We start from the raw sequence: 24,347 nt of genomic DNA, 5'->3' as shown, positions 1-24,347 counted from the left end.
TATAGCTCAGCTGGCACAGCCTCCAGAAAACAGTAATAATGCTACAAATAAAGTGCCATGCCTTTACAGGCTGCTGTTATGTTAGCAGAGAGCTATTAAGCACTAGTGAAGTTTGCAAAACAGTTCACTTAAATTTTGGGGTTTTTTTTTAGTTATAATATTTTCAAATACTACCTACTGAAGTTTTCCCTACTTAATCTAAGGTTAATATAATTCAGTATCTGAGCAAACTGCTTTTAGACACCTTTCTCTGTAAAACAGTTTTTAGCATTTAAAATGGGGACATTCCAGTAAACTCCTTTCAAACAGATGTTTCAACATGGTTCTCAGTGAAGAGTAGTTGAGCCTGTTACTTAAAAAAACAAGCCAACTGACATATTCCTCACAAGTTATTTTTTCCATAATCCCACTTGCGGTGTGTACTCTTAGGACTGTTGATATCTAAGTACTTGTTAGAAAAGCTGAGTTCGCTCACCAAATATTCAGAGAACAATTTGCTGCTAACTTTATGCTGTAATTCAAACATGTTTATTTTCCCAAACCTGCTTCTAATATAGATACTTTTGTTCCAGAGCGTATTTCTTGCAGAAGTTTAAAAAGATACACCTGCACAATCCAAATAGAGCATATTTACTTGCTTGCATGCAAGTTTAGATATTTTAGAGAGCAAATTTTACATAGGATTTCTATACCGTGCTGTGTTTTAGGGAAAGTTGCCTGTTCAGTTTCAATGCAAATGACCTGAAGATAAAATTACCTCAGTGTGGTAGGCTTCCATCTGAATGCACATACTTGCTGTCTGAGGCATGTGAGAACAATAACCTGGGGAAAAGGCCTTTCCTTTGTGCTAAGCTTTTTATTACTTATACGCACAAAACACAACACAGGCTCTACTGAAAAAGAAAACCTGTCAGTCAGATTTTTGGTTCCACCATCTTCTCATGTGAAGCATGAAGTCAGTCTCTGTAAGGGTCTCTCAGGGGACAAGAAATTTCTTACGTCAAGACTGAGTCACTCAACTTTGGGTGACTTAAGAGCTTCCCAATATGTCCATATTCAAAACCAAACAACATGCTCCTTTCAAAGTGTTCCTCAGCACAGCTGAGGACTACTCTGAAGCCAAGAAAGACTGATGCAGAAAGTGCCTTCATCTTCTCAGGTCAAGGAAACTACAAACCCTAGGGTTCTGGACAAATCCTTTTTCAGGACTTCTTGTTTCAGGAGAAGAAATACTTGGATAGGAGTGAACAAGGGAACCAGATGTCTGGAAATTTAGGGAGCATATGACTGCATAGTGCAAGTTTTAGCATTGCTTTAACCTGGCATAAGCAGCATTTCCAGCATTCTCATACCCATACTATTAGTGTTCCTGGATGCATTGGTCAGTTTGGAACCCATACTATTTAGTGTCTTCATTAATGTTCTGGATGATAGAACTGAATGCACTTTCAAAAACTTTACAGATAGCATCTAAGAGGAGGGAGTGGTCAATACACTGGAGGGGAGAGCTGCTATTCAGAGGGACCTGGACAGGACAGAGAAATGGACTAGCAGGATTTTCAGAATAGTTGAGATTGGAATGTATCTCTGGAGATCATCTGGTCCAACCTCCCTGCTCAAGCAGGGCCAGCTGCCCGAGACCATGACCAGGCAGCATCTCCATGGACGGAGACTCTACAATCTCTCTGTGAAATCTGTGCCAGTATTCAGTCACAGTTACAGTAAAAAAAAATTTCCTAATGTTCAGAGGGAACATCTCCTGCTTTGGTTTGGGCCCATTGCTTCTTGTCCTGTCACTCAGCACCACTGAAAAGATCCTGGCTCCATCCTCTTTCCACCTTCAGGTATTTATATACATTGAGATCCTCCCGCTGAGTCTTCTCTTCTCCAGGCTAGACAGTCCCAGCTCTCTCAACCTTTCCCCATAGGAAAGATGCTCCAATTAGTCATCTTTGTGGCCCTTCACTGGACTCTCTCTGGTATGTCCCTGGCTCTCTGCGAACTCGACATAGGACTCACAGTGTGGCTTCACCAGTAGAGAGGAAGGATCACCTCCTTCAACTTACTGGCAACACTCCTAACACAACCCAGGATATCATTAGCCTTCTTTGCCACATGGGCACATTGCTGGCTCATGTTCAATCAATCTGGTGTCCACCAGGACCCTCAGGTGCTTTTCTGCCAAGCTGCTTTCCAGCTGGGTGGCCCCCAGTATGTACTGTGCCTGGGGTTGTTCCTCTCCAGCTGAAGTTTTGCACTTCCCCTTGTTGAACTGCATGAGTTTCCTACCTGACCACTTCTCCAGCCTGCTGAGGTCCCTCTGGGCAGTAGCATGACCCTCTGGCATAGCAGCCACTCCTCCCAGTTTTGTGTCATCTGCAAACTTGCTGAGGGTGCACTCTGCCTCATCATCCAGGTCATTAATGAAGATGTTGAACAGGATTGCACTGCAGGAATCTCATGAAGTTCAACAAGAGTAAATGCAAAGTCTTGTATCTGGGATGGGATAATCCCATGCTGGGATTATCAGGCTGGGGAGCAACTGTCTAGGAAACAGCTCTACAGAAATGAATCTGGTGGGCCTGGTAGACAGCAAATTGAATAAAAGCCATCAGAGTACCCTCACAGCAAAGATGACCAACCTCATCCTGAGCTGTATTAAGTAGAAGTACAGTCAGCAGGTCCAGTGAAGTAATCCTTCTCTGTTTAGCACTTGCAAGACCACATCTGGAGCATGTGTTCAGGTTGGCGCTCTCCATTACAAGAAAGATGTGGACATGCTTTAGTAAGTCCAGCAGAGAGCCACCAAGATGGTTGGAGGCTGGAGTATAAGACATACAAGGAGCAGCTGAAAGAACTGTATCTCTTCAGCTTTCAGAAGAGAAAATGAAGGTGAGACCTTATTGCTATCTACAAGTACGTGATCAGATGACATAGAGAAGAGAGAGACAGATTCTTCTCGCAGGTCTGAGAAGCAGTATGAGACATAACGGATGCAAAGCTGGCATATAGGAAATTCCAATTAGATAAAACAAAACTATTTTTTTTTTTTTTTTATTACCATAAGGGTGGTCAAACACTGGAAGACTCTGTCTGGAAAGTTTTAGAATCTCTATCTGTAGACATGTTCAAGAGTGAACTGGAGGTGGCCCTGGTTTGGGTCAGGGGTTTGACTACATGACGTCTGGACGTCCCTTCCAGTCAAAATTATATGATTCTAACTCAGTCACATGAGAAACATACTGAGACTCAAATATTTGGCAAATCTAGTGGTGTTGCAAGATAACCTCCTCTTTTCATACAACCGTTCAAGCCTAAAAATCAACAGTGGATTGGCACTTGAAAGCATGTAGTAGTCAGAAGCCCCGCAAAGTTGTATTTTTTTCCACTGCAAATTTTAGTATTTTGGTTCAATAAGTAAATCTGTGCTTTCTTCACTGGGCAGGTTAACAGCAACGTGAAAGATGTGCTGTCCAATTAATTCAATTTTATGCCTAAAAGTTGCCGCCTCCACAAAGGAGAAGCACCTAGTGTATGGACTCATCTTTTTACTGCTGAAGCATAATGGGACAATATGTGCAATGTGTTCCCAGAAAATTTAAGGAAATAGATTCTGAGAGTTGGCTGCCATTACCATACATCTTCAACTACAGGCTGAAAACATTTTTATCACCACTGCTTTGCTCAGCAGCTAGAAGCAGCATACTGGCTGATTAAAGGCTATTTAAGGTGCATCATATTCATATTACTGTAGATATATGGAGTAAATATACATTCCAGTACATCCGGTGATATTTCAAATTGCTCTATCTTGCCAAATCTTTAAGTGTTGCCAAGAGACTTGCATATAACAAAGGCTTTGGGTAAGCACACTGCATTCCATCTGCTGCCAAGGCCACAGCACAAAATTGTACTCTGGCTTTATTTCAAATACAAAAAATGCTGAATGGTTTTAATTTATTGTACTTTTTACAGGAAAAGCATAGATGTATACGTAACAAAAATACAGCATACATATTTTCAAAGAACTAAAGATAGCTTGGTTCTTCATTCGTTGTGACAAGTCCAAGCACTTTACAGGAGAACTCTAACTTGTTGTAACAGATGATAATTAAAAAACAAAAAAACCCACCAAAACAGCTCATCCTTGATGTGCTTTTGTTTCTGGAACAATAAATAATTCATGAGAAGATACAAACAGAAATCATAAAGGGTTGGGGGTTTTTTGGTCACTTAGGAAAACCATCTTCTGCTGAAAAATCAAAGTGCATTTGAAATGGAAGGAGAATATTGTGTGCTTATTGGAAGGAAATCTCTCATAACATAGTAAAATCCTTTTGACTCAATATCTTCTAAAATAAGAGATAAAAAAAAAATCGCAGCACAAATCTTACTTTATGGCAACACAGCCAATACAGTAACAACTTTTACACAGACACATAACAAGTTACCTAATAAATGAAATGCCTGAGGTTATACAACACATCAGACACAGCCAGGCACCCCTCTCAAAATTACGTCCATCACCTTGCCAGTCTCCATCCCCCTCTCCTCCCTTCCCATCCCGAACACTCAATAAAATTCCTTAAAGAGCCATCCACTTCTATTTTTACATGGTGAGAGGGTAGACAAGAAAGCTGATTTTTCCATGCTTTTTATTGTCATTTAGCATTCTCCCACTTAAAAAACTTGTATCTTCTCTTTCCAGGAGATGCAAAATAAAGCTGCTGAGATCATGACCTTTTCTAAGTGAGTCCACTTTCCAATTCCCTTAATTTTCTCTCCCTGTTATAACCCATCAATTTCAAGTTGCTAAGTTTTTTTTTCCTCTACGCAAACCTACTATTCCACATTGAACTATTAAAACTCACTGGCTCCCTGCTTTCTTCCCTAAGTTCCAATGCTCCTTTTCCTTTATTCATATTTATTTAGGACTTGAATGTTTCATTTTCCGCTACTACCATTTCTACTTTGTCTCCAACACATTTCCCTGCAGCATTAATGCCTTTTCAGACCTGGCAATGAACATCACTACATCCTTTTTTTATTTTTTAAATCCACTAAGACAGACTTGTTTATTCTACATCCGGAAAAGTTTTCTAGCTTGTTTTCAACCTATTTTTTCAGCTTATTCCATTATAAATGCTCTTTATTCTGCCAAGCTGCATACTTTTGATGAGTAACTATACAATCCTCTATCCTTTCACAGTCATGACTCACCATAATAATCCTAGCAATTACCTCCTCCATAATCTCACCCCTTACACATTCTGGATGTTAATTTGCATCCTTCTGGAACTTCGTTAAAGTAACCTAAAATATCTAATTTATAACAGTCTCAGGTGGAGAGAAAAAAGAAAGAGAGCATACAGAAAAAATCCCAGCCAGTCTAGAGAAACAGGAACGGGGCGTGAGTCAGTGTCTAATGGCATCACTAACACAAAGAAAAGCAAGTGCTGGGTTGTCACAGGCCCTGGCTTCACATGTGGACAGGTCATGACTCCACAGCTAAACAGGACTGTAGAAATTTAAGTGGACACAGCAATTGGTGGATAAATGTATCTATTCTGAGAAGTTTAACGTCAAAAAATCTTCTTACTTTGCATATACTGAGGATGTTCCTTCAGTGCTGCTAACATTATCCCTATCAAAAAGCCATCAACCCCCCCCAGAGACATAGTTCAGTTAATGATGTTTTTGTGAGGAATACAAAAAACCTCCTTGATTATTAATTTGTCCCTATCACATACATAAATCAGTGACTATGGAGTGAATTCAAACAACTAAATATATTAACTGTGTATGATTTATTCTCTGTCAGCTCGTACAATTCCTTTTGGAAAACAGCTCATTCTCATCATTCCATTACATTTACTACTTATATTTACAAGTAGCTAATGCTGCGGTACCGCTCACAGGCTGGTCCACTGCATCCAAGAGAAAATTCAATACACTGCTCAGTGCATGGATTTTTTTCCTTATAATATTCTGGGATTACACAGGTATCCAGTCTTCAATCTGGGATTAGCAAATCTGTAATCTATTTTAGACAGCGTCTGAGGCAAAAAGGCTAAAATTCATATGGGGTAATGGTAAACCTTGCTTCTTTTACATACAAAAAGCACAAGGACTATCATATCACATCTAACTTAGTTCCTGAACCAAGGCCTCTAAATCAGAGCAGGCTCTCTGTTGGCAGTGAAGCAATACAAGACCCTAACTGCCCTCTAGCGTGCTTATGAGCCTGTTTCTCTCCAGTGACCACTGACATAGTTTAGGGCAGCAACATTCCTAACACAAGCATCTAAAATAAGGTGCAATGAACTTAGGCCAGAATCACACAGCAATACCGTGACAGAAATGGGCACTGAAACCTGATTATCTAAGTCATAGTCCACAACGACCTCCTCAAACACTTTTTTACAGAAACTTATACAGAATTTAAACAGGAAGAAATGTGAAAACAAAACACAACCAACAATCAGAAAGCTCTAGTTACCTACCTTATATTTTTGCGATTTCCCCAGTACATTTGCCAATGAAAACATAAGGGAATGATCATTAGGTATTAATTCCAGGGCCTCTCTTCCAACTGCTTCTGCTTGAGCTAGATTGCCTGGGAACACATGTAGTGGAAAAAGAGAAAGCATCTTTTAACACAGCCTTATTAGTTACTTTTCATGCTGCAAGAACACATACTGTATGAATAGCTGACTACAAGCATTTTTAAAGAAAACCAGGTATCACACACAAATGTAAAATGCTGCAGAATAAGACAACAGAAAACCTTCATTTTGTTTGGAACAGATAACACTTTCAGAAGAACAAAGCACAGATTCAAAAGTTCTGAAGTTTGGTCTATAATACAAACATGCTTGCACAATGATGGCATTTCAAATAAGGATCAGAAACTCAATTTGTGAGCTGGATTTCAAATGATGCTTCAAAACCATTGAGTCAGAAGGCATTCTTTTATTTATAGAGAGTGTCTGGGTAGCCAAAGAAGAGGCAGAACTCCTTTTAGGTGAATACAGATAAAGCTTTAAGTTTTGCAACACAGTGAATTATTCATTAAACATTCGAATGGGCTTATACCTGTGTTATCAAGCAATATAATCATATTGTTCCAAGCCAAACTATGCTCTGGTTTAAGAACTGTAGCATTCCTCCATGCATTCAATGCATCTATATGGCGATTCAAATCTGCATACTAAACAGAAAGAAAAACTCAGTAATTTCACCCTGATTTGCTTTACTTTCCTATCATGCACTGAAGAGTTGTTAGTTTCCTTCCATTTTAGCAGAACTTGTTTTTATAGACAAAAAAAAAAGAAATGTGAAAAGAATACTAGAGTAATATGGAAGATAGAGTGCTATATATTAATTTTACTCTGCTTTTCTCTGACGCAGGCGTGTTTTCAAATATGAATAGCGATAGGGAGGAAAACCAGCATACAATTTAGAAATCTACACAAAAGAATAAGTCAATATTTAATATACATATTTCTAAGACTCTGAACGGATTTTTTTGGGCATAATTCTACTAGCTAACAATATACTAATGACTGCAAAACAGTCTAATATTGGGAAGTGATCAACAATATATTTTGAACAAAGGACCACAATCTATGTTTTTCTTTATACCTCTTTATATGAAAAAGTAGGACTACCTAAGGTTGTACGGAAGGAAGTATACTGGGAAAGCAATAGGAAAAGCTACCAAAAATATGAAATCACCCTGAACTACAAATCAAGCAAACTGCAATAACTATCAGCATTTAACAGTACAGCAGAATTTTTTATATATGTACACCCTCGTCCCCCTGTTACTGTCAAAGCTATCTTCTACCAAAAAGCACTTACCAACCGCCCTAAATTGTAGTAACAATCTGGATATTTTTTCCTGTGTTTAATTGCTGTCCAGTAGCTTTGCTCTGCCTCTTCAAACCTTCTTAAACTGTTCTGTACTATTCCTAGATTCATCCATGCAGCAGCAAAATCAGGTCTGGGCAAATTGGAAAAAACAAACAAAGAAACAAACAAAAAGAGAGAGGACAATTGAGCATTTGGAACACAAGATCCTATTGTATCATTTCTGCTCAGTTGGTGCAAAACACTGCGTAGCATTGCTCCAAACGTACTGTATTTGTACAGCTAAGGACAGCAACTCCTCTGCTTCTTGGAGCTCATTTCTTTCTTTCAGAATATTTCCAAGGTTGTTCATGGCATGTACATATTTAGGATTCAACCTAAAATTTAAAATTTAAGAGATGATTATTATGTATGGGACATGTATTACTCTATACAAATTGCTAGCTCTGCAATGCTGCAGACCATGAAAATCAATGTTAAACATGAAGGCAATTCTAGGATAGTTCATTAAAGCAGTAAAATTCCTAATACCTTACAGCTTCTCTGTAGTATTTGATTGCAGCACTTTGATTTCCTTTGTCCGCCAGGTTTTTGCCAACATTGTAATGCACCTGAAAACACAGAGGAACATTCTACCAGATGCTATACAGTCAGATATTTTGTGGAGCCAAGTTGCTAAAAATTCTCACTCCAAACAGATACAGTCAGCACTTACATCATTCACTGCTGGCTTTTGTTGTAGGTGGGTACTTAAGATTGGACAATACATACAATGAAGACAGCAAGACAAAATCTGAGGAATAAATTAATGAATCAGCTTACCTGTTCCAGCTATTTAAGAAAGATTATTCACTTCCTGATTTTATAAATGAGATCACCACACTTTCCACAAGACTTTCTATATTGAGACCTCCTGCTCTTCATTTCATTTATTTGTCAGATAAGTAAGAGAAAGTCTGACTCAATCAAATTCACCATAGTAGAAGAAACATTACAGCAATGTAAGTCTTGATTAAACTTTGCTTTCGCTATGGCATAAAGTAGAAGAAATTCAACTTTAAACAAACAAAAAATAAAAAATACACACACTGTTACTGTCTTGGGATAAAAATGCATCAAACAGCATTTCTGAAATAAAAATAATGTGTATGGCAACGTGGTGGAGACCTTGTCTGTTAAAAAGTGGAGAATAAAGGAAGGATCTAGAGCTTTAAGATACAGCTACAGGGAAGAAGATGCATCATCTGAACTTATGGCAAGGACTAGATAGGAACAAATGTATTTCAGGACAAATCTAAGTTGGAAGACATCTCAAATCCTACTATAAGAAAAATCTCAGAAGACTACATTACCTGGTCAAAGGGAAAACTCAAGTTTAGAAATAACAGAAAAGTACTGTGAGTACTGACTCCTGAAAACAGACTTCTCAGCAACTACATCAGAACTCATTATTTAAATTACCTTACCATTTGAAATCAATTTGTATATAGTTCATCTAAAACAAGCACACATTGTAATTTCTTCCATACTATGAAAATCTAATTTAAATATTTTCAAAAATACTATGCAGGAATTACTTCAGATTGCAGTACAAAAACATAGGTTTGTAATGTATTTTGGTAACTCTAATTTACCTTCTACACTCAAAAAAGGATTTTATCTCATGTGTCCATCAAAGGAAGAATCCTAATTTTATTTGGCACAATACCTGGGACCTATTGATCCAGGACATACAATTATATTTGAACCTAATTGTTACGGTATTTAATTGTTGAATTCTATCTGTATATGACTGTGACTATGCAGTAAAATACCATCAACAAATAAGGTCAAGAACATCTTCCATGCTTTCTAGAATGAGTGAAAAAGTAGTTTCACTGGTTTTACCGACAGCAACGATGCTATAAAGCTTACTAAGCATACACAGAAGCAGCTCCTCAGGCTGTAAGATATAAAATAGCACACAAAATTCAGCATCCCATAAAAGCAGTTCCAGCATAGCTTCCAAGAAAAAGAAACAAACAGGCACTTCTGTTGTGCATTCACAAAAATATGACAAAGCCCATGCCAAATGGGCAACGCAATGGTACATTTATATCAAGACATAGCCATTCATAAAGATCAGTTGATAGCGTCAAAAAAACCCCATGGAATAGCATTGTTTTTCCAGGAGTCGTTAAAGTAAAATGATACACCCTGAAATATGTTTCTTAGGACTGAATTCTATTTGCATATCTCTTCCAGAAATTTCTCGGCACACTATGATAACATTCTTACCAAACTGGATTGCCCTGATTATATATGCTGAAGTTTACAGACTCAAAATTTATTCAGAGCAAATTAGGTTATTAAACTTTGCTGTGTTTCCAGATAAAAGATAAACTGTGGCAAAACAGAAGAAATAAGGAAAGATTTCACTCAGTAATGTATATTAGCCCTTAAAATACCCAACTTCACATTTCAATATCAGCAAACAAGATTACCTTAATCTGATTCAATTTCTCTCTTTAAGAAGCTTTACAAAAGTCGTCTTTTTTTTTTTTTTTTTTTACATTTTACAAAAGTCATAAGCATTACTGAAAGAAGAAATTTGATTAAAGACTGGGAACAGAGCATATGAGAAAAATCTTTGTATACACCAATCACTCAGTCTTTCAAACGTCAGCCGCCTTGTGTTAGGAAACAGTGAGCGTTGCACTTTCTGATTCTATCTTTCTCAGTTTTTAAAAAGATGGAAATTCTTCATATCCATTTCTGTCTCAAAAGCAGCAGTGGAAAAAATATTTTTCTCATGTAAACAGAATGGGGCAGACTGCAGATACCTGAGAGGTATCAATTCTCTCAAGTCAAAACAACAAATGAAATATTAAGTGTACATGTATGTTTTGCCAACTGAAGAGATGTACTATAGTCTATTAAAACTGACAGCAAAACTATTTAAATAAACCACTAGCTTTTTTGATGGTATATTTCTTCTGTCCTCAGGTATAGCTTGTGTATGAAAGGAAACGATGTTTCTATACAATACTCCTGAAAATGAAGAGTTCCTTGTTGTGTGTAGGTTTCCTAATTTCTCTTCAAGTGAAATTGTAGCTTTTGTTCCTCTTAATATGGTGATGACAGAGAAGAAAGAGAAGAAAAACTAAAACAAAGATACCAAAAGAACCCCATAGCCTACCATAAATATCTAATGACAAAACCAGCTCTACAAAGGATTATAATATGCAGTAACATCCTGCTCTTAAGAACAGAGTCAGCAAAGGGTTTCCAGGCACACACAGTCATTTGAGAGGTGCAGGTGACTTCTGCCATACAGCCCTGTCACTGGCTTCACTGGCCATGAGAGAGAGATGCCAAGATCAGGCTTTAGCTCTACTCCCCCAAGCCAGGCCTACAATAACTGTCTGCCCTCTGCTAAGCACAAGGCTGTAACTCTCCTTGACTTCTCCTGTGACCCCTACCTGCACAACATGGGGACACAAGTACTTTCTAGATACCTATGGGTGGGAAGAATCTGGCCTTTAAAAATGAGGGGCCAGTGTGATGTTTTAAATTTAATCTCTAGAGACGTGGTTCTTCTGCCTTTGACAGATACTGTGCGTGACAACCTGGGAGAGAGGATTTTCCTTTCCTGATTAAATATTTAAGAGCAGACATAGCATTTTTTTATGAAATGATTAAAGATAGATATCAACTGGAAATGACGTATTACATTATGCCCACATGCTCCTTCATCAATCTTAAACAGGTAATTACTTTACAGTAATAGCTCCAAAAGGAGCATTTCTCAGGGATGCATAACACCACAGTGTTTTCCAAAATCATGGCAACGAGGTTAAAATACCCTAGGATAGAACCTAGTTGATCTCAACAGGCATGCGTTGTTTAAAGTTAACACAACCATAGCACCATAGCCTAGCCGAAGAATTGGCGCGCTCTGTTTGTTCGCAATACCTCAATTGGCCTAAGAAGCCACTAAAAAAGAAGCAAAAGCACTGTATATTATTCTATGCTAAACACACACAGTGCTTGAACTCTTACTTAAGTGTTTAAATGTGCACACACATTTAAATGAGGAAGAGAGAAAAAAACTTAAATTCTCCTGTACAAAACCAAAATTATTGTCAAACCATTTTTTTTTCTCAAAGCATTGTAGGAAGAAATTTAAATGTGATATCGTCTTCTAGGCGGTACACCCCCTCAGTTGCAGCACTGCTATTATCAACTATTTTATTCTCTCTTCCCAGCTGCTTATAATCACCTTTTCAGCAAATGTTCATATTTGCTGAAAAGCATGGAAGTAAAGCACAGATGTCACAATTTCTACAGAAACATGCAGATGCTTCTGTTCAATGCCAGCTTCTTTCATCAAACATTCTTCTCTTTCTTCTACTACTGAAGTTTTGTTTTCTAAATAATAAATAATAAAACAAAGCCTTTTTGATCTTCACATTTTGTTTGTCCAGCTAATGTTGTCTAAAGGTTCTTCTGCATGACTGTGCTTGTATACGAGAACCCCTGACATCTAAAATGGTTCTCTGTGTGGCAAAACACTGCAGACAGCCCCTATAACCACAGCCCACAGCACTTAAGGTAAATTCTGCAGAAGATAACCCCCTTTTAATATGTAGCATAGAAAAGAATTCTCAATATCTATAGGAAATACTCTCTAGACCTGCTTCATAAATCCTTAAACTGCAATAAATCTTGTTCTGTCACAAAGAGGTATTACAAGGCCTTTTAAGAAAGTCTAGAAAGTAATCTCACAAACTCTGTTGCACATTTTGACAAACTTGTATCTATAACAATTACAGTTTGCATAAAGCATCAAATACAAAGTTACTACCCTTAGTCGTCAAGGCAGACCGGTTAGTAACACATTCTGTTGGGAGTATCATAACTTTCTTGTTTATTATTGCAGAAAAGTTGCTACTGAAATGGCTTTTTAAAAATTATATTTATTAATTTCTATCCTTTAAAGAAAAGGCAGTAGCAAAGAGAAGGTACAGATTACACACAGAATATTAACAATTTACATCATTTCAATTCAGCTATTTCAAATCTAGAAAAAGAAAAATGGTGGTGGCTATTTCCCATGTATTTAACAATGCAATTGCAAATTTTATTTAGATAATCAATCAGAGAAAGTCATCTAGAAATAAAAAACCTCTCTGGATTCTTAAAAACTGCCATGTCTTTGCTAAAAGCCAAGTAAAAGTAATTTGTCACTTCCAACAGTAACTTATCACATGGCAAAAAAAGGCAGTAAGATGAGCATTTTTGGAAATAGTCTTTAAAATTAAAAGAAACAATGTGTAGTGATCTCTGAAGGTGAGAAGCAGTACAGCAATGTCTAGAAATAGCGGACAGCACTAGGGCAAGAACAAAATCTCACATAACCTTATGTATCCACATCTGCTCTAGTTGTCAGAACTTCTTTTATCATCAGTGGAGACAAATGCACAGATCTAGGGTGCAGTGCTTCTGGCCTATGTAAGTAATTTAGTCCAAGATGATGGATGAACCACGCACTGCAAAGGACAGCTTCTCCTCCCCAGTTATAAAGGGAGCCTGGCTGACTTGCTCAGATAAATCCAAGCCAGTAGTCTGCTACAGTGAAACAGTAGTTACACTTTTATCATAGCCTGTAATTAGATATTCCAGTACTTCAGCAAAGCACTCCAGGATTAACACCAAATGAAAAGATGCCAGATTGGATCCAGTGAGCCTTTTAAACCCATAGCACTGAAATATTCCAAATTCATACATTACCTGTAATATATAATCAGCATATCAGAAGAAAACAGTCTTTATAACTGTTCACAAAATTTGCTTTAGTAGAAACAACACAGGCCTGGATTTAACTTACACTAATGTGTATCACCACTGAGCTCCAGGAATTAAGTCAATCTATACCGTATGAAAAACGGTGGTAAAAGGAAATGAAATCAATATACAGGCACCTTCTGTTGAGCTAAGAAAAATACTGCTAAATATTTTCAAGATGTATACTGTTTCAGACTAACAACCTATGAAACTAACTTAAGTGCAGGACCATGCAAGTTCAAACGTGTGACATACTCCTGGACATGTTTAACCAAGATCTGTAAGCTGCTTCTTTTTTCACTCTTTTTAAAAGACAAACAAGCATATATATATATATATATTAAAAACCCCATATATATTTTAAAAATTTAAAATAAACAACATTTAAAATAAAATGTTAAATATTTAAAACTTTTTTCCAAGTTCACAATACAAAATTTTAAAAGTCAAAATCTTTGTAACTTCATTATGGTACCTGATTATTTCCAAGAAATTTTAAAATCACTGGGCCACATTTACCAAAGCTGATGCTAAATTTTATCCTCTTGAGTCAGATGCATCCATCACTCAAGGGGGTAGATCCACTACTGTGCCAGACAATGTGATTTAATGCAGTTTCCACACCTCTATCTAAAGAGATGTCTACAGAAGATGAGTCTTGAAATTAGAGAAGGCACTGCTGTTACTTAGAATTAAGTACTTGTTACTTAAAATTAAGGTAAGTTTACTCTATACTGCTCACATACAGACAACTGGGAATTGAAAGGTGGTGTACTAAAAACATGACTAGGAGCTGCACTTTTTGTTACTTGTTTGGAGACACCTGGAGATTCTGGGACCCTGCTACATATGGGAAGTAAAGCATGACCACGTTACACAAATTAAAGATGTTCCAAGAAAACCAAGAAAAAGCTATTATCTGCATTCCATCTTTTGGTCTCCATCAGCCTCCCACTGAAATAAATGGGCCACTGAAAGTCCTGTGGAGTCATTTTTAAAGGAAGTCTGCACTTTCAAGACAAAAACAGAAGATCAGAATAGAACCTAGTTCCAATTTTTACATTTACCTTTGTCAAAATTGAATAAATATAGCTAAGTCCATAAAGAAAAGAGGACTGGCTCTCACACATGGACTTTCTAATGCTGTTGCCTAGAAAAGATCCCTACTACTATGATTTCAAAGTTACTCCTTCAGCAAAATTGGAATGTGAGCCTACAAACCCCTTCCTGTTCACATCACCACGCTTTCCGTTTGCACAAGCTGTCACTAGCAGCAACACAGCTCAGGCATGCCTACACAGACCAGTGTTGACAAACACAAGCTCATTTTCTCTGTACACTCACTGGCTGTGAACCAGAGGTATTAGTTCACTAGCTTGCACACAGCTTATCAGCTCAAGCACAGCACTGTGCGAACACAGCTACACAGCTTCCCAGCCAGACATGGCTTGTGTCCAAGGAGCTTGGAACACAGGCAAAGAGTGTGGATCTGTCTAAAGCACTCTTATCATGGCAGATGGATGGAGTTACATACAAAGAAACTGTGTTTTGCATTTGCTCCATTTATAGTATGCGCTTATCACCCAGAAGAAAAGATATACTGAGGTCATCATTAAAAAGAAGATGGTTGCCTACCACTGCCACACAATAAAATACAACAGATCTTTTTCTATGTATTGAAATCTGAGATTATTGAGATCTGAAATTATTGAAAGACACCACCATGTTGTAAATATTGGCCATACATGTTTTTTAGAGCTCACTGCTGCATATTTGTATTCCAGTAGATGCTAAGTCTATAATTCTTTTTGCAAAGTCGAACATTCACAGGTTCCTTTTTAAACTCTGTGTCTTGATCTGTATTGTCTAGATAACACTCTAGATTACAGAAATCTAATATTTTAAAACATCAATGTATTTTTATTGACAAGCTGCGCACTCCTATTCCTAGGCTCTTCGAAGAAGAGTCTCTGCTAAAATTCAGAGATCAGGGCTCTGTGGTATGCTCCAACGGATCACACTCTCAGCTATCAAATGACTTGCTGTGGAGGTCACCACTATTGGCAGGATAAATTCAATCTACTATGCCAAACACTGGTGTTCAGCTCCGTGAAACATCCTAACCAGTCCCACTCTCTTACTTGTTCCCTCACTAAGCCTTGCAGGGAATATTGCAGTTTTCCTCAGTGTCCATGTCTGAAGACTCTAGCCCATTCAGCCACTGTAAAAGAGCAGAAGTGGGAGCAAAGATTTTACCTCCACATCCTGCAGTTACACTGATGATATGCTGCTTTGTCCCTTAGCTGTGTTGGCTATATATACCACTGGAAGGTACACAAAAAGAATTCTAAAAACATAGCAAAGGCATTATTCAGGTGAATACATTGCTACAACTTGCTTTCTTTTCGATATTTTGTTGTAATAACTTGCAATTATACACACAATTGTTTTAGTAGATTTTATTAGCAGTACATCCAATTTGACTGGATGCCCTTCCTGAAGTGTATTGCCCCTTCTCCCTCCCCTCCCCACTCCCACTCCCAGATTCTGAATTACAATACTGTCTGGTACTTTGACTATGCTACCACTGTAATTTAGGTGTCTGATATGTCAATGTCATATTCTTGCACCAAGGAAGACTGTGAATAAGACTGTACCACAATATATATTAACTATGCTTAACACCTTCTCTATCCCAAATTTCAAAACACTTAAAAAAAAAAAAATTAAAAGTCCACATGAGTGACTTACTTTACTTACTTTTGCATTCAGAGGGCACACAGACAGTGCACTCCTAAAAAGCTGTTCTTCTGACCTCCACTGACTGCTGCGGAGTGCACAGCGCATAACATTTGTCAGTAAGATTCCAAGTACTGCCACAGCAAGAATTTTCTTAAGGAAAGAGAGACAAGTTAAGAAACAAACCATTCAATTGAAGCACTTTGTCATCATCTTCATCATCAACTCTACTGATTGTTTTGATGGTACCTTTTTCTTGGCTTGCTTACTCAAGAGACTAAATCCATATGTAAACAGAATACAATATCCAATACTGGGGAGGTAGATGACTCTCTCTGCAATAACAAATCCTACTCGGAAGAACAGATTACTTGCAGGAAGAAAAGGGATAATAAGAAATCCAAGTCCCAGTGTAAGAATTCTGCAAACAAGAAACAGATTCTCAAATTAACCACAAATCTTAACAAAACTACCTTTTCCACTTAACACATAAACTTTATTTAAACGTTGTAGAAGGATGTGCATATGGAACAGGGCATTCAAAAGCAGCCTTTGAGAGCTACTAACAAAATCATAGTAAATTTCAGTGAGGTTTTGACACTTCATTCCATCGGGCACTTTTAAAATCCTAGCTATAATTTCCAGAAAAGTAATGTTCATGCTTCCAGGCTAGAAAATAGCCCCATTACACATTAATTACATAATTCCTATTTAAAGTACACAGGCAGGAAAAGTAATGGTAAAAGCTACCTGTCTATTTTTGGAACTAGTAAAACAGTAACAGGGGAAAAATATAGGTCACTGTTAAAGAAGAAACTTATGTACACATCCTACTGAGAGTGTTTTGTTTTCTTTCCTAACAAATATAACAATAGTAGAATCCATTGTGGTTAACCACTTGAAAGTCAGTAATCTATGCTCTTTCTATAGTCAGAAGAGAGGGGCACTTCCCGAGGGCAGTTTGTCTTCCTTGTTTTAGGTACCTATGCTAGGATGAGTAATCCTCAGCAGGTAACTCCTTATGGACTATACAGAGCTTAGACAACTGAGACTTGGTACCTTTTACAGACCTGACATGAGGGAATAAAGAACCCCAGGTCTGTGTCACATGTTTGTTATAAAGGCTACAGGCATGGTATTTTTCTGATTTCTTACAAATAAATCTTCATACTGTAATGTAGATGTGTCCTCTTACTCTTTTCTCATCCCTGAGAGTCCTAGGCCTTCATTATACTTTTTACTCAAAAACTGTTCAGCAATATAGGCTTAGTGAGTGTGTTTTTATTAGAAAGTATGACATCACTTGTAGCAAGAATTCCACCCCCCTTCAAAATGATTTTATCTGTACAAAAGAGTATGGTAACAGCAGAAAGGAAGGCAGGTGGGATGTTAACATTTGAGGGGACGAGGGGGAAGAGATGAAATTACAGAATACCACAGAAAAGAAAAAGAAAATATTCAGCACTCTGAACAACAGAATGACCTCGCTGTGATTGAGCTGTTGAAAAATTTTAAAGAACTGAGAAATTAATTATACATAAAATCCATGGGAACAGAACCTGTAAAGTTAAACAGAAGCCCTTAGTGAGACAGAATAGTTTACAATAAATTTTTTAGTTCCTTTGGGTAAAGTACAAGTTGTTTCCTCAGTAGATACTATGGGTCAGCATTTTACTTTTTAATCGTATGGCCATGGCCAGCATTTCTATCTTCTTCCTAGGCATATCTCCTCTCTCTTTCATTATTAGGAGAAGATTAAAGGAGATGATGACTTGTAAGAAGTAGTGGCAACAACATACATCATTTCCTACTCTGTTCTGAGCACATATTACTTTTTACCACCTACAGTGTTAAGGACCTCAGAATGCCATTTCAGGGGAAAAATAAAGCAGCCATCCATATCTCCTCCTCCAACTCTGTTCCCCACTAGTCAGTATACAGTGATGGGCCCAAATTGGGATAAAACTGTAATGACAGCTATAAATATTTATTTGAACTGCATTTGCTAGACACTTGTTCCACTGAATTGTTAAAATTATCAGTAGTGGATTTAACAAAATAATACTGTACTCAAGTTGGCCAGGCATTTAAAATTCATCACTGTCTCTTACCTTCTCTTATGGCTGTCTTCTGAGCACAGAGCTTGGCATATCAGACCAATTAGGCAGAACCAAAGTGCTGCTAGTGCTATTATCCTCCAGTCGCCAACGGATTTAATGAGGGGTATGCAGCCCATTGACCAATCAAAACAGAGCCACCAGGGACACAACAGCAACCATGCGTTCAACGAATAGTAGTAATTATAGTTTATAGCCTGTCAGTCAAAAAGAAAACAAACATTTATTTGATACTATATTTAAGGCGGGGGGAACTTCAGGTTTGCTATCATTTCCCTTATCACAAAATATAACAATAAAGAGGCCTTAAATACTGTTAGAATACGACTAGTTACATACCCATTTATTTTACAACTATGAAATTAGTTTTTAATTTTTTTAAAACATAGCTAGGTGTCCTATTCAGAGCAGGGAAATGCAATTCTGTGCTGTCTAACTAATACTCACATGTAAAAACAATAATCTTCTGCAATAGGAGAAAATGTCAAAAGACAGCACCCACTGTCTTCACCCTTCATTTTCCATCTCCAGAAAGAGCCTTAATGCAGTTAGAGATATAAAGCAGAGACATACTCCAAAGGCACCAGACCAGAACCTTATGCTATTTTCTTCAATTGTGTCAAGCACAGTATGTAGAAAAGGGATGAAACCCAACAAAAGCTAAATCCTTGCATGCATGGGAAAAATAGTGAGCAAATGGAAATGTACTTCAATGCGTGTGGTACGTGCTAAATGGAATGCAAAGAATATACAAGGTATACTATTTTAAAAAATTGCAGAAAATCATCACAGCAGTACAAGTGAAGGTGACTCATCACACATCTTGAAACATAAAGACTGCCCACTTTATTGTTTCTTTGAAGCACAGAAAAGAAAATTCAATTTGATGACAAAGACAAATGTTCTGAGCTGGCCAGAAAAAAGCAACTTCATAACTTACTCTCACAAACAGACTGTCTGCAAATGAAGCTGGGTTGTCTACTTCAGTGAAAGCCGGTGGCCCTGTGCCCATAATCCTCCAGCGTATATAAAGTATACTGACCCCTCCAGACATCAGAAGAGTTATCCTGAAAAGCAGCCCCTTTCGTAACAGCCCAGCATTCTACAGGAAAGAAACAAACTCCTCATGTAAAAAATGTTATTTTTCTTCTCTTCCCCATTGCATTCACACCCTTTCCGCCACCATCTCAGAAAGAAGAGGCTATTCCTGTGCATTTTTCCTATTACAGTTGACAATATTGTTATTTTTGCAGTTACTAGAAAGCTCTCAAACATGACTAGGCTTTCATTCACTAGTTGCAAAATATTTTCTGCAAACATTTTAATTTCCTTCTCAAACAGAAAACTTTTTTATTCAGTAAGTCTCTTCTACAAATCCTCATTAACTCCATAGCTGATGTAATTTTACACAGCAATTTCTGATAGGGAATTTGAGTAGAACATATAGCCTTTAGTATACGGCATATTAAATTTATCTCTCTTTTCTTTTTAAAATGGAGGATGGTTACTTCTTGAACTTTGTTTTAAATAGCTATATCCAGTTGACTGCTTATCATGGAAAGTTTTTGTCTACTTAGGTCTCTTTAGAGGTAAAATTACATGCATACAACAAGAAAACTGCATAGTTAGAAACTAATTTTAAGAATCACTAATGTGATTAAAAAGCTAATGACAAACAGGGACCCAAATCACTACGGTCAAGCTAAAACTACCTAAGATCTACAAAAAATCGTGTTTTACCTACATTAACTCAGTTGATTTACATCACATATTTTATAATATACACTTTGGGGTCTAAAGAAGGCAATTCACCCAAAACATAGAGAAGTGATGTCACAGACTTTTCCATTTTTTTTTCTGTGAAGTATAATACATTTTCTCCAAGCACACATCAATTTCATAAATGAAAACACTGTACACTGTATAGGTTCTTCAAGCTTCACCAGTAGAGACTTGAAACAGAATCATCAGTAACTATAACCATATCCCTGTCACAGCTTTGAGATGCAAATCCAAGCTTCCAACACCCTACCCAGCTAGCAAATGGTAACTCAGGAAATGAAGGACATAGCTTCTCTCTGACCCTCTATATTACAGGGCTGTAGGGCTGCCCTAAGAGCTCTCTGAAACCTGATGGCTGAAATTATTCCATGCAGCCTCAACCACTCATTAGAGAAGCAGAAGATGGAAGATGAGAGTTTCTCTGAGATGCAAGATCATTTGGGCCCCTTCTTTTTCCATTCTACACAACTGAAGATGAACATGTCAGTAAACTATGGATTTTTACATGGAAGAGTTGACTGGATCCTAAAAAAATACTGTCATGTGATCTCCAGTATTACCTTTATTCCTACCTTCCTCCCTTAGTCTGATAAAGAATCATAGAATCTTTAGGTTGAAAGGGACCTTTTAAGGTCATCTAGTCCAACCTCCCTGCAATGGTCATCTTCAATTGGATGAGGTTGCTCCAGAGCCCCGTCCAACCTGATGTTGAATGTCGCCAGGGATGGGGCATCTAATACCTCTCTGGGCAACCTGTGCCAGTGTTTCATCACCCTCATTGGGAAAAATTTCTTCCTTATATCTAGTCTAAATCTTCCTTCTTGTAGTTTAAAACCATTACCCCTTGTCCTATTGCAACACGTCCTGCTAAAAAGTCTGTCCTCATCTTTTTTATAAGCCCCCTTTAAGTACTGGCAGGCCGCAATAAGGTTTCCCCAGAGCCTTCTCTTTTCCAGGCTGAACCCCAACTCTCTCAGCCTGTCCTCATAGGAGAGGTGTTCCATCCCTCTGAGCATTTTTGTGGCCCTCCTCCATGGACTCCAACAGGTCCATGTCCTTCCTGTGCTGAGGGCCCCAGAGCTGGATGCAGAACTCCAGGTGGAGTTCTCAGCAGAGCTGAGTAAAGGGGCAGAATCCCCTCCCTCAACCTGCTGGCCATGTTGGTTTGGATGCAGCCCAGGATATAGCTGGCCTTCTGGGCTATGAGTGTGCATTGCTGACTCATGTCCAGTTTTTCATCCACCAGTGCCCCAAGTCCTTCTCGGCAGGGCTGCTCTCAATCCCTTCAGCCCCCAGTCTGCACTGATATTGGAGATTGCCCTGACAAAGGCGCAGGACCTTGCCAGAAGTTCATGAGGTTCTCATGGGACTATTTCTCAAGCTTGCCACAGTCCCTGTGGATGGCATCCCTTCCCTTAACTGCACCACACAGCCTGGTGTCGTCTGCAAACTTGCTGAGGGTGCACTCAATCCCGCTGTCTACGTCACTGATGAAGATATTAAATAGTATTGGTCTGACTATGGACCCTTGAGGACACCACTCATTACGGTTTCCACTTGGACATTGAGCCATTGACTGTACTACTTTGGATATGGGCAACCAGTCAATTCCTTATCCATCTAACAGTCCATCAGTCAAACCCATATCTCTCCATTTTAGCCCCCAAAAAGTTGTGGGGGCCCATTTCAAAGGCCTTACAGAAATCAGCAGCTCTTCTCTTGTACACTGATGTAGTCACTCCATTATAGAAGGCCACTAGATTAGTCAGGCACGATCTGCCATTGGTGAAGCCATGTTGGCTGTCTCTAATCACCTCCCTGTCTTTCATATGTTTTGACATAACTTCCAGGAGAATCTGTTCCATGATCTTACCAGGTGCTGATGTGAGGCTGACTGGCCACTTTTTCCCAGGGTCCTTCTTATTACCTTTTATTTCCATCACTTTAATTCTGAACTGGCTCTGCTTTAGTCCCCTGCAGCTCTAAACTCTTTCCTTGTCATATGCTAGTTGACATTACGCTCATTATAGAGCAAACTTCTCCAGCATTCCTATTTGCTGCCTGAAATACTCCTGTACTCCCTCTTAGCCATTTTTGGTCAAATCTACTGTTTCAGTTCTAGAGATTCCACTTTCACTGATTTCCCCCTGAAGTGCCTCACTTCACTCTTTGCAAAGGAATTTAAAAGCCCCATAGGACTTGTGCTACTCAGAAACATAAGCGAGACTTCTCTGCAGTGAAACCACTGATTGATGCAATGTACAATGAATATTCCTTTGCCTTGCTGAAACTTGGATGGGAGAGGCAAACGATTTAGCTGTTGAACAGTAGTGATGTTTGAGTAGTCTGTTTGGCTGCTCTCAATCATTCACCTGAGGCTGACCGTTTCTGTGATTTGCTTGCTAGAGCAAATACTAGGTGCCAGATTCCACTTGAGCCAATACTAGATAAAGTGGTATCAACAAAAGTCAGAAAATTGATCCTTAGCGACTGTCAGTGCTTATTTATTTTTTCTTTTAAACTCCCAAGCTACTAGGAACTGTCTCCTGTTTGGTAATTTGTATTCTGAAAAAAAAAGTGTAATACTTTAGTGGGATTGGCAAAGTAGACATGATATTTTTTTAATGTACTTTTTCAAATGTCTAGCTCACTCATTTGAGAATCTGAATAAATCTCTCTCTCCTTACTCTTACCAAACTGTGTTAAACAATGATTTCAGGCGTATGCCTACTGACCCTAGGAAACTTGTTGCATCAAGCAGTTAGCTCTTCCACATCATATTTTTAACACACTATTGAGAGAAGTGTGGAATGGGTGTCACTACCCAATGCAATTCTAATGCTATCCTGTTACGACTCCTGTTGCTTTTGTACATGACTCTCTCAATGGCCAGAATGAACAAGACCTCTGAGGACTCACCTCCAATGACTTGTCCTTATGTAGTAACTTTTGAATAAGTTCCAAAACATTTAGCTTGTTAATCACCAGTGCATCAAACACTGCATTCAAACCCTAAACAAACAGGAGAAAAATAAGAGTGTAAGATGGAGCAGCTAACCACAAACATATATTTTTTAAAAATACATCTTAAATTCCACTTCTGCCATGAGTTATTGCACATCTTAATTCTGATTCCAAACAAGCAGAAGGATGCATTAGTAGTAATGATGGTAGAATGGTAAATAGAGAACCTGAGCTCAGATGAGTAGAATATAGTGTTACTGTAATAGGGATCCTTCTGCTACATGGAATAATCCTTTGGGGAATACCATGTACCAGCAAGCTAGATCCGATATGCATGGTCACAACAGTATTCTGCTCTCTGTCTTCTTTCCCAAATGTTCCACAGCATGAATGCTGTGGTCAAAAGGTAAGGCTTCTGTCAGTAAGGTTCAGTTTCTTTAAGCTGTCTACTTATCTTTTGCTGTGCAGCAAAGTATCTTTTGACTCTCAGGTTTCAGAAATACCATTTTTAAAGGGTACATAACTTGTCACAACAAACAAAGACTCAGAAAGATTTAACAGAGGTATCAGGCTTGCTTCACTTGTAATTACACCAGTATACACAGTGGAAGCTGCTGGGGGGAGGGGGGGTGGGGAAAAGCAAAGTTCTATGTGACATCAGCCACTACACATAAAACTAGAGCATATTCAGTGCTTTGCACGTCTACACTTGAACATACTACCCCCAAGCAAGGTACCAAAATGTATCCAGGGATAATTCTGTTCAGGTGACCAGCAAAATCCGGCTTTAACATTTTCCCGTCAATATTTCAGCAATCACCAACCATGACAATCCTGGAATATTTAGCCTATATGCTAACAACTTTCGAAATTACTTCACTGTTCTAAAGACCAAATGGAAAAAATACAGTAAAAATAGTTCCAGGTGAGGCAATGAGTTAGTATACTGGGAGGCCACAAGTCTCCTTCTAACAGTCAAAGGGAGAAGACAGAAGATAGGTTAGAGTGGCATGGTTCCATGTAGAAAGGTCACCTGGCTCACTTGCA

The 24,347-nt window shown here is 38.2% G+C and overlaps 1 protein-coding gene across 1 annotated transcript in view; it reads right to left on the bottom strand.

Annotated features, from left to right (window-relative positions):
• Window positions 1-24,347, bottom strand: part of TMTC4 (transmembrane and tetratricopeptide repeat containing 4) — a 52,500-nt gene that overhangs the window by 883 nt on the left and 27,270 nt on the right. The window contains exons 6-15 of the mRNA XM_010282278.1: window positions 23,256-23,348; window positions 19,495-19,656; window positions 18,549-18,751; window positions 16,687-16,858; window positions 16,459-16,590; window positions 8,404-8,483; window positions 8,142-8,249; window positions 7,864-8,005; window positions 7,096-7,210; window positions 6,504-6,616 (exon numbers count right to left, since the gene is read on the bottom strand). Of these exons, the coding sequence (XP_010280580.1) occupies window positions 6,504-6,616; window positions 7,096-7,210; window positions 7,864-8,005; window positions 8,142-8,249; window positions 8,404-8,483; window positions 16,459-16,590; window positions 16,687-16,858; window positions 18,549-18,751; window positions 19,495-19,656; window positions 23,256-23,348 (1,320 nt within the window). The remainder of the gene's footprint in view (window positions 1-6,503; window positions 6,617-7,095; window positions 7,211-7,863; window positions 8,006-8,141; window positions 8,250-8,403; window positions 8,484-16,458; window positions 16,591-16,686; window positions 16,859-18,548; window positions 18,752-19,494; window positions 19,657-23,255; window positions 23,349-24,347) is intronic.

This window comes from Phaethon lepturus, unplaced genomic scaffold, assembly GCF_000687285.1.
Source record: "Phaethon lepturus isolate BGI_N335 unplaced genomic scaffold, ASM68728v1 scaffold6222, whole genome shotgun sequence".
Lineage (NCBI taxonomy): Eukaryota > Metazoa > Chordata > Aves > Phaethontiformes > Phaethontidae > Phaethon > Phaethon lepturus.
Note: the sequence above shows the minus strand (reverse complement) of the source record. Positions and strands in the feature narration are given on the sequence as shown.